This window comes from Schistocerca americana, chromosome 5, assembly GCF_021461395.2.
Source record: "Schistocerca americana isolate TAMUIC-IGC-003095 chromosome 5, iqSchAmer2.1, whole genome shotgun sequence".
Taxonomy (NCBI): Eukaryota; Metazoa; Arthropoda; class Insecta; order Orthoptera; family Acrididae; genus Schistocerca; species Schistocerca americana.
This window is the reverse complement of record NC_060123.1, coordinates 428,362,341-428,378,567: the sequence shown is the minus strand read 5'-3', so window position 1 is coordinate 428,378,567 and position 16,227 is coordinate 428,362,341. Positions and strand designations below refer to the sequence as shown.

Sequence of the window (16,227 nt, the reverse complement as noted above, 5' to 3'; positions counted from 1 at the left end):
TGGCCTGACAGACCGCCGCGCTGACCACTCAGCTATCGGGGTGGACTGTATCACAAAGAGACCGCCTATTGAGTACTGTTCGATTTTTGCAAACATTATGCGTTACAAACGTAATGCATTAATGTTTATGGCGAAGATTAAAAATCAGCTAAAATTTAAAGAATTCCCTAGTGCCATTCCACTTTCCATTCTGGTGAAACAAAACGATCTGTTAATTTATTCGCACTTCCCTGGCTGACGGAAGTTAAATATGTATGTTTACGGGTTCCCTCAGTACATTTGTTTCGGTACGTCAATCTTTGTTCCACTCTCCTGTTCCTCACTGACATTGTACTGGTATTGAATGCACATAACTTCTGCAAGTGTGAGAAAAACTAACAGTAACTGGCAAGTTCGGCAGATACTTGCGGCAGGATACTGTCTGTTCTAACTTGTGGAGGCTGCCCCTGCAAGTAAACGGAACTCACGGACGTCGACGTGCTGAGATTGTTTCCACGTCAAATGACTTACAGTAGTAACTTCTGCCAACGACTTGTGAAAGTTTATGTGCTAGTGGAAAAGCGCTTTACAAAGACCGGACGACGTGGCTGACGGGAATAGCTGTAACGCCAGAAATCGAATGACTCTGACAGTTATGCACCGGTTTTGCCTCGCTACCAACGTTTACTACAAAACAACACACTGTTTAGTGCTTACGTCATACGTTTAGTGCACATGTTAAAAAAAATTCAAACCCAATTACTCACGACAATTCAGCGATCTGAAAACATCCTCGGTTATTGCTAAAGTGTGTCGGAATCATACCAGATATTACTGACAGATGATACCTATTTGTTTATTTACATTTTCTGTGTAGAGAGTCATCAAAGTGAGGGAGGTCCCGGGTTCGATTCCCAGCAGGGTTGGGGATTTCCTCTGCCCAGGGACTGGGTGTTTGTGTTGTGCTCACCATTTCATCATCATCCTCATCATTCGTGATAGTGGCTGGATTGGACTGTGAAAGAAATTGTTCTGTGAAAAAATTGGGACTTTGTACGGGCGCTGATAAGCGCGCAGTTGAGCGCCCCACAAACCAAACGTCGTCATCACAGTGATGGCTTTTGAAAACGTAAGAAATAATAGTATCATTACATATTAGAGATTGTATCTTGTATCGGTTTTGCAGTTGATAGGCTACTGGTTCATGTCACAAGCGGTGTCTTAAAATTCATTAACTGAATGTAAACTTTTTCTACCATAAAAAGGATTAATTTTGTGTTAAAATAATTTCCCATGCATGTTCTCAGACAGTAGTTAGTTCGTTAAACAAAATGAAATCGTTGATGTATGGGTTTCGATAAGTCATTTTTAAAGTTGCTCTTTTCAGGAAGTAGTTATTTTTTTCCTGTCGTCATCATGTATTTCCCTTTTAACAGATTTAGAGAAAACTGTTAGAATAATTGCTTTAACACTGGCTGCTTCATTTGATTTGAGAGGCGCGATTTGACCTCACGTTGTCTTATACTGAATGAAGCAAGATTAACCAGCACGGTAACGTGTTGAATATTGTTCAAGCGCAGATGCTGTTAGTAGTCAGAGAAGATAACGGTGAATTAAAGAATGGCATTGCGAAACCACCAAAAGCTGTTTGTAATAATGTGGTATATTGAGGGACCACTACACTCTGACCAAGATAGTTCCTGACACTTATTAGTAAGGATGTCCACTCTTCGCCTTTATCACGGATTAAACTCTGCTGGGCACTCTTAGTGCGGTGCCGGGATCTGTGGAGGAATGGAAGACCATTCTTCCTCTGTCTGGAGCGAAGTCGGCTTTCTATTTCATCTCAAAGATGTTCCATTGAGTTCAAGTCGGGACTTTGGCAAACCAGTCCATGTCAGGAATTTTTACTCTCCACCATTGCCCCAGTGATACTGCTTTATTGATACGGTGCTGATAATAACAATCATGACTCTAAACTGTGAACTTTACCTTTGCTGTACGCACTAAATGATGTAGAATGTATTCACATCCTTCCGTATTGAGCGTTCTTTAAGTGCACTAACGGGACCACAACCTAACAACCAAAAACACTGCTATACCGTAACACCACTTCCTCTGTACTTCACTATTGACACTACACGTGCACATTCTGGAGGACGACGGTTCAAACCCGCATCCGGCCATCCTGATTTGAGTCTTCCGTGTTTTCCCTAAATCGCTTCAGGGAAGTGCTAGGATGGTTCCTTTGAAAGGGCCCGGCCGACTTCCTTGCCCATCCTTCGCTAATCCGAAGAGACTGATAACCTCAATGTTTGGTCCCCTCTCCCAGATCAACCAACCAACCACTACACATTATATGACGTGATATTCTCCATGAATTCAACAAATATAAAACCTTCCATCGGATTGCCACAGGATCCAGCACGAGTCATCAGTCCAGACCACTCGTTCCCAGTCATCCAGTGACGGAGCAGACATGGTAACTTGTCTGTCGTTACGTTTGTAATGACTGGATAGATTCGAGGAATGTACCACTACTGTTTCCCTATCAGACAGAAAGTTGCACTCACCTGTTAATCTTCTGTTTCTGGAATGTGGAGATATTAGTCTTTAGTTGCCGAAATTGATGAAGTTTAATAAAGGGGGCAGAGAGAAAACTACGGATCAGTAATAGACAGTAACTGAAATAAACTCTGACTATATTGAAAAACAAATGTCAGGTAGTCCTGTCGCAATGTTTTGTCGAGCCCACTTACAATTCTGAGTGACTTAGAAAGCTCCAACCATACTGTAGGAGAGGTTATGAAATAGAAGATACATCGAGATACAATTAAACTAAACAAGAATCCGTCTAATCCCATAACTAGTATTAGTCTTGGACTCAGTCTACCTCCAGTGATTTTGGCGCACATGGCAAGTGTTAGTAGTGCATTTGAAATTGGAATTTTTTCAGACAAATTGAAGCAAACCGTGCATGCAATTGCTATTTACTAAACTACTGGACGGATGCGAACTGTGCAATCGGGCCCTTGTAACATTTCAGCGACCCTTTTGAAATCTGACCCTTGGACACCCCTGTAGCTGTATGTAAGCGAATTAGGAAGGACGGAAGGAAGGGTGGAAACATACATATGTATAGAGTATAGGATGTGCGTACCCTTTCCGGTCCTGGTTCGATTCACGAGCCTAAGGGGTGGGGGGATGGGGATAAATCCAGTTGCTATCGCGACACAATTTCCAGGGCGCTGGTTACCTGCCCGTCGGGCAGAGCTGCCAGCCATTGTGTCCGATGGGACCTGTACCTGCCTTGCTTTGGAGCCGTGAGAGCGGCGGGGCGCTGCTAGCACGAGCGCTCCAAGGTGCACAGATGGCGGATGGGGAAATCGCGCTTCACGGCTCTCCCCCATTTTATTACCCGCCGTGTGGTCATGTCCTTCATTATCCAACGTCAGAATTTGTGAATTATATACACTCCAAGGGAAAAAAAGCGAACACCACGAAAGAATTATCCGATTGGGACGGAAATAGATATGATGCACATGTTGGATGATTTATTCAAGATAAATAGCTTCACAGATTGAGCAAGTCAATAAAGCGTTGGTACACATCTGGCTCGTGGGCGAGCTGTTATTCGGCTTGTCGTTGATGGAGGGATTATTGGATGTTCTGAGGCATATCGTGCCAAGTCCTGTACAAATGCTGCGTTAGGTCGTGAAAATCTCGAGCTGGTTGAAGGGCCCTGCCGATAACGCACCGAACGTTCTCAGTTGGAGAGAGATCCAGCGACCACGCTGCAATGGTATGGTTTGACAATCACGAAGGCAAGCAGTAGAAACTCTTCGTGAGCGGACGGGCATTATCTTGCTGAAATGTAAGCCCAGGATGGCTTGGCATGAAGGGCAACAAAACGGGCCGTAGAATACCGTCCACGTACCGCTATACTATGAGCGAGCCGCGGATTGTTCTTGGGCCATATGGCAGGCAACATCTAGGTTGGCATCCCACCGCTGTCCGGGGCGTCTCTAGGCACGTCTTCGGCATGGAATCTCATTAACTGGAGTAGGATTGCCTTCAATGAAAAGTTCCGATTTGATCTGAGCCCTGATGACCAGCGAAGACGTGTCTGGAGACGCCCCGATACCAACTTGACTGTCGCCCGCCATACGGCCCGACAGCCATAAGTGATGGTATGGGGTGCAATTTCCTTTCATAGCAGGACCCCTTTGATTGCAATCTGCGGCACTCTTACAGGACAGCGGTACGTCGACGATACGCTACGCCCCCTTTTGTTACCCTTGAGTGGCAAGCCATCATGGGCTTATATTTCAGCAAGATAATGTCCGCCCGAATACGCCTTGGCTTCTTGGCTGCCAAACCCTACTACCTTCGACAGCATGGTCACCGAATCTCTCCCCAATTGAGACTGTTTGGAGCATTTTGGGCAAGCCCTCCATCCAGCTCGAGATTTTGACGATCTAACTCGCCAGTTGGACACAATTTGACACGATATTCCTTAGGAGGACATCCAACCAACTCTATCAATGAATGTCAAGCCGAAAACTGCTTTCATAAGTGCCAGAGGTGGACCAACGCGTTATTGACTTCCTCAGTTTGTGAATATACGATTCTGTTTCTCTGAAATAGTAATTGTTTGTGTCTGTACATGTAACTTTTTAAAGTGTATATAGAACGGTTGAGACACAGACAGGCACAAAGAAAAGACTACTATACATTCAAGTTTTCCACCAAAAGATGTTCTTTCGAAGTAGAAAACACACACATTCATACAGCTCACACACACATGGCTGCTGCGTCTAAAATGTATAGCAGTCAGTGTCTTCGTTGTGCTTGTCAGTGACTCGAGTAGGTTCTCTGCAGGTCGTCCTGCATTTCGCTAGTTTTGGGGCGTTTCAACCTTCGTAACAGGCAACAAACATCTTACTCGATCAGTCCCACGGTGTTCCCCCGACGCTTCATTTACACATTTTTCTTTCTTTTTTTACCTTTTTTAACTTACAAGGTATTATTTTAGCTAAATTTTCATTGTGAATAGTCATTCTCCCGCTAGCATCAGGTGCACTGAGTTAAGTAATCAACCGGCCGAAATCCAGAAAACCTGAAAAATCAAACACACGTTTTTCTTCAGATACGATATGTGAGAAATCATTTTAAACAGTCTTTTATTTCTCTACCAATCTAGTCACACCAGTTCCACTCCTTAAGAACTCTATTCCCCTTATTGTATTCTGCTTTTGGCTATCTCCGTCAGTATCCGTGTTTCTGCAACGTAACTTAACATGGGTAGATAGTGTCTCTCATATACGTCTTTTCAACTTTTTTGGTAATTACTTTGTTCCAAGATAGGCTTCTTATGCTTGGGAAAGGCGTTTTTGCCCCGTTCATATACCTCGTTGCCGTTTTCCCATCTTCCTCAGTTGCACTAAAATAAATAAAGGAAACACTCTATCGCTTACAGTTTCCGCACAAAGAAGTCTGTTTTTGTCTTTAGTCCTTGTTACCAGTTCACTCTCTAAACTCATTCCGTAAAGAGCAATTCTCTCTCTCCATAATTTAGGTATTCTTCGGGGTTAATCACACTGTTTCTCCGTATCATTCAGTGTGGGGACTTTGTGGGTCGCAGGAACGCTCAAAAGTGGCTGCTAATCGGGCTCTGGTGAAGTTTGATACGAATAGTAGTGTGTACCAGCATTGGACGGATACTGCTCTCAGCCGTGGAGGAGCAAGACTCGGAATGGAGTAGCCTTGTCTTCAAGGCTCGTGAAAGCCCAACCAGAAGAGCGGCATGCGAACTACCTCCTATAAAAAACAAATTTGAAACTTCCTGGCAGATGAAAACTTTGTGCCTGACCGAGACGCGAATTGGGACCTTTGCCTTTCGCGGGCAAGTGCTTCTACCGAATGAGCTACCCAACCGTGACTCACGACTCGTCCTCACTGCTCTTACCTCCATCAGTGTCTCGTCTCCTACCTTCCAAATTTCACAGAATGTCTCCTACTAAACTTGCAAGACTAACACTCCTGGAAGAAAGAATACAGCGGAGACTTGGCTTACCCACAGCCTGGGGGATGTTTACAAAACAAATTTGAAGTTTGCAAGGCGGCATTGTGTCGCCAGGAGAAAATAAACTGTTTTATACGTCTATGAAAGAAGAACAGTCCACATCACGTATTTTTGATTGATACATCCAGTTTCGCCCAAATTATGCGATTGTCACATGTAAAATATGGAGAGGATGTTTGCTATCACCAGCATCAGCTGGTGCAGGCTATTTAATGTTTTATAATCTGAAAATGACCTAATTCCAATCGTAATAGTAAAAGATATATGATGTAGGCTGTGATTTGGTCATAAAATTGAGGCCCTGTTTGCAAAGTATTGTGCCTAAGTTCCATCCAGTATCTTCTTGGTTGGTTATTCTAGTAGTGGGAATAGGAATTAGGTGCAATAGTTGAGGCGACTGCTTTTAGATGCTCTCAGCAGTCTTCATGCAGTGTTCAGCATTTTCAGTTCTCGATAGCTTTCTAAAGGATTTGTTTCTTCCACGTTAGAGTTTGCGTTTTCAGTGTTCGAATTTGCTTACATGAGACACGGATAAGTTTTTTTAGTATGTGTGTAAACCATCATTTCGAAGTCATGGCGAAGCAGAGTCTACTTTTTCTTTGACATAAATAACAAGGTATTGACGAAACAGTACATTTTCGTCGACAGAGTCGAAGTTACAGTAGGCCAAATTATTATGTTACTCATGTTTCAGTGGCGTGTAAGCGGAGTATGCTTGCTTTGAGTAGACACCCGAGCTATCTGTTGGCACGGTTGAGATACATTAATGCTTGGTGAAAGCTGTTGTCTTCGCGAATTCTCCAGCGTAATATATACCAATAAAATCGTAGGTAAACGCAGTTTTGGGCTATGTATGAGGACAAAAAGGGATCACTAGAGAATGATTCTCACGTCTTGTTCGACAAGAGCCACTGGTGTGTGAAACGTGTCGGATGTGTTCTCGATGTTACGTGTAACAGAAATCCACTATTGTGTGTAAATGAATGGAGCCACCCTCAGAGGAGAAAAAAGAATTAAAAAGATATATAGACACAGCTTGTAAGTTACTGAAAGTTTTGTAAGTTTGTTTCAAAGAGGTAGTACTTACGTGCAACGGGAATGATTTCAAGTGCAATTTACTGTCGCTTATCCGCGGTATTTAGGAACTCGAAAACCGCGAATAACCCGCAATGAAAGAACACGGTGAAGTTTGAGTTGCTCAAAAACAAAAAATGACGTATGACTGATTCCTGTTTCTGAAATTAGAGGAATGTTATCTTCATCACTGTCATTCACCTGCTCGGCTTTTCCTCAGGTAGTTGCTGAACAATAGCATAGTCACTCAACATATCATGGCCCGGCTCTGTGCGGTCCATTGAGAAATATTTTATTTGTAACAGTTTCACAACCTGCAGTAGTTTCCAAAACAACAGTTAATGTTGCTAGTGGGCAGTCTTCTCCGCCATCGGAATCACTAATTTCATCAATTTCAGGGTTAATGTTTTTCCAATACTTGGTTACAGTCGATTGTTCTATGTTGCACCACGCCTTCGACACTTCATAAATTGCGTGTGGTACAGTCAGTTGTTTTCAAAGTGTTTAATGATTGCTCCCCTCATCAATAAGCTTTTATGTCAGATTTCCTCTATACATTTTCTTCATGGCAGCAATGACACCCTGATCCATTGGCAGAATTAAGGCTCACATTAGGAGGTAAATATTTTACAAATATCATAGCATCATCCAGTTTCAGAACAAGTTCATTCGGATGCGATGGTGCATTGTCCAGTAACAATACAGCCCTTGCAGTTACATCCTTTAACGTTAAATATTCTCGTATTGCTGCACAAAGCAGTTGGGGGACCATGTTTATGCAGAAGTAACTTAATTGTGAGGGTACTGCGTGTCTGCAGTTTCGCCATGTACATAATTTTATTTGCTAATTTGCTTCGCAATCATTATTTGAAGAAATTCATCATATTTATTCTAAATATTTTGAGACTGTATATGTGTGTTATAAGAATTATTTCTGGCTTCAGTTCTACATAACCTTACGTGTGCAATTCCGACTTACGTTTATTGCCCACCCCAGTTCCTTCCCCTATGTCGAAAGAATTTCTGCGGCCGTCTTCCGCCCTCTGATCTGTGAACCATTGTGTTATACATAACGTGTGTTAAACAGTGGCGTGGTGCCTTATGTTCCAGGATTCCCGGCTGAAGCAGCTGGTGGAAGTGTACAGTGAGCGCTGGGAGATAATCGCGAAACATTTCCCTGACCGGTCGGACGTGCAGTGCCAGCAGCGCTGGCAGAAAGTCGTCAATCCGGAGCTCGTCAAGGGTCCATGGACGAAGGAGGTGAGCACTTCCGTTTTACTTTGTCTTTTTCCCTGCAGAGTGAGTAAACAGTTCTGAGAGTTTTGAACCTCGGTACTTTCTGAAAGAAGAAGAAGATGATGAAAATCTCTGCTTCCATCGGTGGTGCGATTTTGGACAATGTATTGACATTTCGGTGAAGAAATACTGATGCCCAGCTGGAATTACGGCTAATTGACATACATACATACCACCTGTATCCCAAGACCTCTGTGTTTCCTGGCTTTTGAGTTGATGAACGTTCGGTATACGCAGTGAACATAATTTTGAAGTTTGTTCCCTCGAAGATGTTGGGACAGACTGTGCAGAAAAGCGTATTCACTCCCACGGGGCCTAGCCTTCACAATTGCCTCAATTCGAAGAGGAAGAGAGGGTGCGGAGAGAGCGCTAGTCATGGCACGAAAACAGTCCCAAAGCATCGCAAAACCACTTGTTGCTCGAGCGACACCCTCTACACATTGCGGGCTAAACACATCGAAAAAGAGGCAAAATCGCGACTTGGCAGGTGACCGTAAACGCCTCGTTAGCTAATGTGCAGCTTCTTTGTTGTCTGGCCCATTGGAAAAGCGCAGTATTACGTGCCTCCTTGAGAGCGGTCTTTTACGAGGAACCAGCCACGAAATGTTTTCTTCGCGGTATTTAGGTAGATCTGCATTCACTAACAGCCACGAATTCTGTTGGGTTTGAAACTGATGTGACACTCTGTTTTGATCGTTTTTCGACCACTGTTCTTACGCCCTATGGCACAGCTGCGACGGCCATACTCTTCCTTGTAGATGAGTTGGACAATCTGCATCGGTTTGGGCAACGGAGTTCAGTGTGTGGTTATGGGCAAGTCGATACACAATAGGGTGTCTGCCATTCTTTTACGTCTCCACGCGACCCATCTCAGTGTGCGATGATTTCATACAACCGGCTGGCACAAACATACCACTGCTCTACTGTGACTTGCATCAGCGTGGTACCCGTTCCACAGCACAGCAAAACGATCAGTGTCGGGGAATTACGAGCAAGGATCAATCAGTGTGCCCATTTAAGGCGGGTGGAGGGGGGTTGAATAGTATTTCATCCCATAAGCTAATGTTGCGGCTCATATACTTGCTGCGGCACAATATGCCGTAAAGCCGAGGCTTCACTTGCAGTTACAGCATGACAAAAGATATGAAAGACGGGGATTGTCTTTCTTTCGCCAACAATAAGTAAACTACATCCGTTGGAGACCAGGTATACCGATATAAATGCATATACGCCCTTAGCATAAAGATTTAGTTTGAGGGAAGAATTAATTAACTATGTCTCATACAAAAATAAATATTTCTTGTGCTGGCACGTTAGCAGCTCGCCGCGACATCGTTTAAGGGAGTTACTCGAAGGGCCTGTCGACATAACTACCACACTTATGTAATTACAGTAAAGATTGATCCGATATCCTGCTGAGTAAGCGCAGTATTAACGATGGGTCGTCTTTACTAGAGCCATGCTTCGTACTAAACTCTCTTATAGTTGACTAATCACAACTGTTAAATATATTGAAACCTGCGCAAGTATAAGTAGTTCAGCAAATCAATTTCCTCTCATTAATAACGCACAGCTTTGAGGAACTAAGAAAATACAGTGTAGTCTCTACCGTGTCATTATTCGACAGTTAAAAGATTTGTTCCTTGAAACAGGTACCAAAAATCCGGTCATTAATTCGCGATGCGCGGTGAGTAACGGAGTGTGGATTGACAGATTTTGTCACGAATTTTTATGAAGTTGTGTATCGTATGCAGCGTTTTTCAACGTCCTTGTACAACTGTGCCATTTATCACAGATAGTTGGTGCGCACTTAACCGAAGTGTAACTACAGAGATTGCCATATGCTGGATGTGTTAAACAGCGTAAAAAATCTTTAGTACGGACAGCTTTCTGGGGCGGAAAAAGTGTAAAATACGTAAGAATGATCATTAATAATTACAAACTAATTACATGAGAAATCATTTTGTGTGAGATTTAATACTTTCCTTGCTTGCAGATTTTTCCATAAAATTTCGGCGGAAATTCCGGAAATCTGCAACTTGCTGCCACGATATTTCGGCGCTGTCTTCTGATCATCTATACGTGAATACTTGTGAGGATACTCTGAGCTCACAATATTGAAGACGGCGCCGGCACATGCGTTGTGGGTCCAGTTGGCGTTGCAGATATCTGCCAGTTCGCCCGAAATTTTATGGACTAATCATTTTTTTTTTTTTTTTTGCCTTATTCTGGAGAACGAGCCGGATTGACTATAGGACAACTGAAGTAGAGAGGGGTGCCGTAAGCCTTCAGTCCTACCGTAAGTTGGTCGCAGCAGTCACACAATCGCACTTACGAGGTGCAGTGGAGAAGAGCAGGCGATAAGCAGCTGGAAGGTGGTACAGTGGGGCAGGAGCGGGCGACAGACATCAGACAGCGAGTTCCCACTGTGCTCCTACAATTCATTGACAACAGAAGGCTGTCAGTAATTGCTAACTGCGATACACCCTGAAGAAGGCTCAAATGGCTCTGAGCACTGTGCGACTTATCTTCTGAGGTCATCAGTCGCCTAGAACTTAGAACTAATTAAACCTAACTAACCTAAGGACATCACACACAGCCATGCCAGAGGCAGGATTCGAACCTGCGACCGTAGCGGTCGCTCGGTTCCAGACTGTAGCGCCTAGAACCTGAAGAAGGCGCCTTGCAACGGTCGCCGAAACGTCGGAATTTTCTAAATGACAATACGGCCTCGAGTTTTGTTAACTGTGACAACGGCCGCGGAAGCCTACGTTTTCATCTAACTGAGCGCTGTTTGTCACAGTACTATATACGAGGAAGGAGGACTTACTAGGGAAGTTTAGACGAGTGGTACATACTACCGTACAGATCTGGAATAATCGGGGTTAGTTCCAGATGTGATAATGTTAAGCTACCGTTGTTAAGCTTATTTAGAAGTGTACGTAATTTTATGTCCTATGAACGAGGTGCCCAAGTCCATGTTACCGTTTTCTGGAGTTTTCTATGTTCAGTCGTACAACCATTTGAACTAGGTATGCAGAAGTTTATTTTCACACGTCATGTATTTTCTGAACAGCAGCTCAACTGCCCACCAAGTACCAACTTGAGGCCTTCATGGGATAGAGTTGCCAAAATTTCTGTACGTCCAACCTGGACATTCCTCTTACACTGACTGAAAATGGACGTAATTTGGGGAGCAGAAACTGGGGCAAACCAGGGAACTTCTCTTAAGCTTCAAAAGTAAATTAATTAATGGAAATATTTTCTCGGTATTGTGATAATCATCACGTATTTGTTTGACTGTCACCCGGTAACACTGATTTCACTATTGCTGTTGATTTTGTTCTGCCCAACGTCACAGTTTTTGGTGCTTTGGAATCATTAAAAAAAGTTTGAAGCTTAGCCTAGTACTGTCCACTGATTCAAAAGACATTTGATGTTTAACGGTATAATAGCGCGTTGCTAATTCCGTTGCTGTTACTAATTTGCCCTATTTAAATGAATTTGAAACAAAATAACTATCCGTTTTTAAATGCTTACAGAGTACAAGTGTGATTATGCTTTCCGCTGCTTAATGATCCTTAATGTCAGCTCTCCCCCCGTGTGCCATAGAAACGCATCATAACTTCCACATTCTACTTCCTAGTCACTTCATTTTATGGCGAGCCATTCATCTGAATATTTTTCTTGGAATGAACACTTCCATTGAAAACAAACACTTCAGTGATTTTACCGCTCAAGAATACTCCTTCGGTACATAGATTTCCTTAACCTGAAACCGGGACTGTCCCGGAAAATCGGAACGTCTGGCAACCTTAATAAACCATAATATTTTCGTCTTGGCAATTTTCTTGTCCTCCAGTTTAGAAAAAAATGGCTCCTTTCATTTGAAGTGGTGAGAGATCGAAATACGGTGCCGTATTCGACAGAACGAATGTTTCCTACTACTGCTTTTAATTTAAGTTCATGGCTGACTGCAATACTAGCCCTGTGGCGCTGAAGAAATTCGTTAAAAAAATATTTTAAAGAATGTAATCTCCTCGCTTACAAACTCGCGAAATAATAGAGTATGACTGTAGCGCGCAAAAAAAGTAAGCTTCGAGGCACATGCACAAAGAACGAAAAGTGTGGTTATTTTCTGATACTAAGTTCGTAAGCGGAATTGGGAGAAAATGCAAATATCAAAATTAAAACAATGTATTCATTAAACGTGCACATATCATACGTACAGTTTCCATCGCAGTTCATTCGTAATCTCACTTGATCGATTTCCCTTCCGCCCCGAGCATGATGGAATCACTTCGCTCATCATCTCTTGTATTCGGCCCCCACTCCCGAGCAACTGCCAAGGTCACGAGTGATAAGCTTGCTGAACGCTTCTGCTGACCGCCCACACAGAATACAGCAACTGATAGGTAAGGGCTAGTATGTTATCGTCATCATCATCATCGCTCAGAAGTGACGTGTGGCCGATTATTATGCAAAAATATTAAGGGATCGTGCGCATCCTGTTAACGATGCTGATAGTACTTGGGGTAACAGTCATGATCTAACAACGACGGTTACTGACCGAGTGTATAAACTGTGGTCTGCGTTAAGTTTGTGCATTAGTAAGCAGGTGTCCTCTGTGCATTAGTAAGCAGGTGTTCTCTTCCCCTTTTCGATGCAACAAGTGTTATGTATTATGAAGGATGTTATGAAAATACTTTCGTCAATGTATAAGACTCTCTCTCTCTCTCTCTCTCTCTCTCTCTCTCTGGTGTTTGTTAAAAATAAATACGTAGGCTAATAACAGTTTAGCCAAGATCTGTCATGAGGTCTCAAAGTGAGTGATGTTCAGGCGCTAAATGATTATGCATGACCTCTGTGGATAGCAAATAAGCGCGGCAACCAAGGAATTCGATGACGCACGCTTCGGGAGCCTGAATGGGCACAACAATCATGTTGAGCCCAACAGGGATAAGTTGAAGCAAGGTCACGGCGACTGCTTGCCAAGGGCATCACGTGTCGGGAGACGTGAGGTGTGACGTAACGGCCGGTCGTTATCTTACGTCACGGCAGCAGTCCGAAGGCCGCGGTTCGAATGCGCTCTACGGCAAGTCAAGTGGCGTCGACAAGGATTGCCCAGCTGATGGAAACGCAGCTAACTTCGCTTCCCTCTTTTGTTTCGCTTTTAATTTTACAGGACATCTCTTTGAATAAATGTGAACGTAAGCTTACTGTACGATTCGTCTTGCGCTCTCATACAGCAAAATTAAAGTTATAATGGAACATTGTTTCAAAATAAGACGACCAATTCTGGAACGTGCTACTTGAGCGCGTGTTTTCATTCCATCTCTTCAGCTCCGACTTTGGGAAAAGTTAAGGTTCTTTCTAGTGTAATTTCTATAGGATGTTTGTGAACTTCATCCGGGGAGTTAGAACTCTGTCTTGCAATAGCGGAAACTCAAGTGATATCAGATACGACACTGTACAAAGAGACTGCATTAATGTCACGAAAATATTTGACGTTAAACAAATTCACCACAGTGAAAGTATTCAGTGTCATTAAATTTTTGCGTTACTTACGGTTCTGGTGGTGACGAAGCCTTTACATGGCTGGTAACACCCGTATCTGGTGATCTTGTGACTAATAGCATACCAGATAGAAAAGTCTACATGATGTTGCAAGAGGGACTATGCACAGTTTCTCTTTCGGAATTTTAAGAAATTTACTCCCTGCCAAGTATCACAATCATTTTACGAACTTACAAACATATATTTGGTAGAAGTCATTAAAAGTACCCAATAAAACAGAGAGAAAGTTAGCAACTTGACCAATGCCATTCATGGTTGGATATGGTTTTATGGAATAAAAATATTGACAGACTGGGAGGTATACTGTTTGTGTTTAACTTATTATGGTATCCATTGTGTCACATTCCATGGTAATTCATCTATGGTGGTGACAATGAAAGAAAATGACAATATTTTGTCACCTGGTTCCATGTGAGTGACTAAAAGGAAGTTTCGAAAGTCACTTGGCTGTGATGGTGAAACTGTTATAGAGAATTCAGTTCTTGAAATGGAGTTTCAGGGAGTGAATGTCTTTTATTTTTCAAATTTTGGATGGGTTTAATTCTCAAGTTTGTGTACCCTGAAGTTCTTCATTCATTTTATTGAGCGAATGAATGTACAATTGCGATCTTTATTTCTGAATTTCCAGTTAGACAGGAATCTCTTCTTTATCTCAAATCACATATTCAATAGTTTTCGTGGGTTATGTGGCACAGTTAATACAGCATTGGATTCTAACTAGGCAACAGCTGGGATAGTAATTCTTGCCTGACCTCTCAGTTACAGGTTTCCAATATTGTGCGCAAGCCACTCCTAAGTATATGCTCTTGCCTTGTCCACCCTGTACTGGTGTTTATCTCAAATGACCTTGATATTAATAGAATATTAGATACATTTACCTTTGTTCAACAGTTAAATGTTTCAAATTACATATCTGTAGGATGTTCGGCCCATTTAAATTGGGCATAAGGTGAGAATTTCCTAGTTCCTTCTTCAGTTTTGCCATTGAGATTGATGTGTTCTTTCCTGTCAGCAATAGTTAGACTTTGTGATAACAAATCCTTATTGTCTGCTCTTGTGTTTTATGTTGATATAATGTGGCATGATTTGTTGTCCAATGTCAACAGGAAGATGAAAAGGTTGTGGAACTGGTTGAGCGTTATGGACCAAAGAAATGGACGTTGATTGCCCGCCACCTAAAGGGCCGCATTGGCAAGCAGTGCCGAGAGCGCTGGCACAATCACCTCAATCCTAACATAAAGAAGACTGCGTGGACAGAAGAGGAGGACATGGTCATCTATAGGGCGCATCAGCAATGGGGCAACCAGTGGGCTAAAATAGCAAAGCTGCTGCCTGGCAGGTATCTGTCATTCACTCTGCTTCCTAGTGTCATATGAGGAAGATGTACCTTCTTACAGAACAAACAATGAATAATGTAATTGAAAACAGTAAAACATGTCAATTTATCACAATTCTCTATTCTATTGTGTGTCAGTTTGGAACACGTGCCAGTGATATTACTTTCTCTTTACAAAATTATTTAAATTCAGTTGTGTTTAATCATAGGTCATTTTCTTCATAGGACAGACAATGCAATAAAGAATCACTGGAACTCAACAATGCGCCGCAAGTACGAATCGGATGATCGTTGTGAGGGTCAGAGTCGGCGTGCTAAGGCGAGGGCTGCGAAACAGACGAGTGTCGGTACTGGTGTTTCCAACTCCGCTTGCACGACAGATGATATTGACGATAAATCAGTTCAGTCACAGTTCCGAAACAACCTTACTACATCAGCATCTCGTAGTGATTATTTGGCAAGGTCTGCTGACACATATAGCAATGTGAGTATATGGACTGTGATGATTGCAGTAACATGTTTGACAGATTTCAAACAAAATTTGGCGTAACAATTATGTTTCTAATTCCTTCAGAAATTTATTTAAAAAGTAAGTAAATCTTTGTGCAGTTGGTATGTAAATAAGTATTCCTTCAGCATGTATAGAAGTTATTTAATGATAGATTGTTTTATTGTTTGTTGCTAGTAATGTTGGAAATTGTGCAGCTTAATCAAGGTTCTGTTAGCAGTGCAGTGATAAATTGATGTTGGCACTTATTGACATCTTTAAACATAATAGTTTATGGCTAAAATATAGATCCCCTCCTTTCTACATGATACCATATTGGCTCATAAATTCTTGTGTTTGTGCTTGATTTTGCTCTCAACTGCAGTATCAACA

At 42.5% G+C, this 16,227-nt stretch overlaps 1 protein-coding gene across 4 annotated transcripts in view; it reads left to right on the top strand.

Annotated features, from left to right (window-relative positions):
* LOC124615411 (myb-related protein B) overlaps window positions 1-16,227 on the top strand; it is a 204,465-nt gene that overhangs the window by 149,901 nt on the left and 38,337 nt on the right. For all 4 annotated transcript variants that reach the window (XM_047143276.1, XM_047143275.1, XM_047143277.1 and 1 more), the window contains exons 3-5: window positions 8,249-8,398; window positions 15,118-15,350; window positions 15,573-15,831. In XM_047143276.1, coding sequence (XP_046999232.1) covers window positions 8,249-8,398; window positions 15,118-15,350; window positions 15,573-15,831 — 642 coding nt within the window. The remainder of the gene's footprint in view (window positions 1-8,248; window positions 8,399-15,117; window positions 15,351-15,572; window positions 15,832-16,227) is intronic.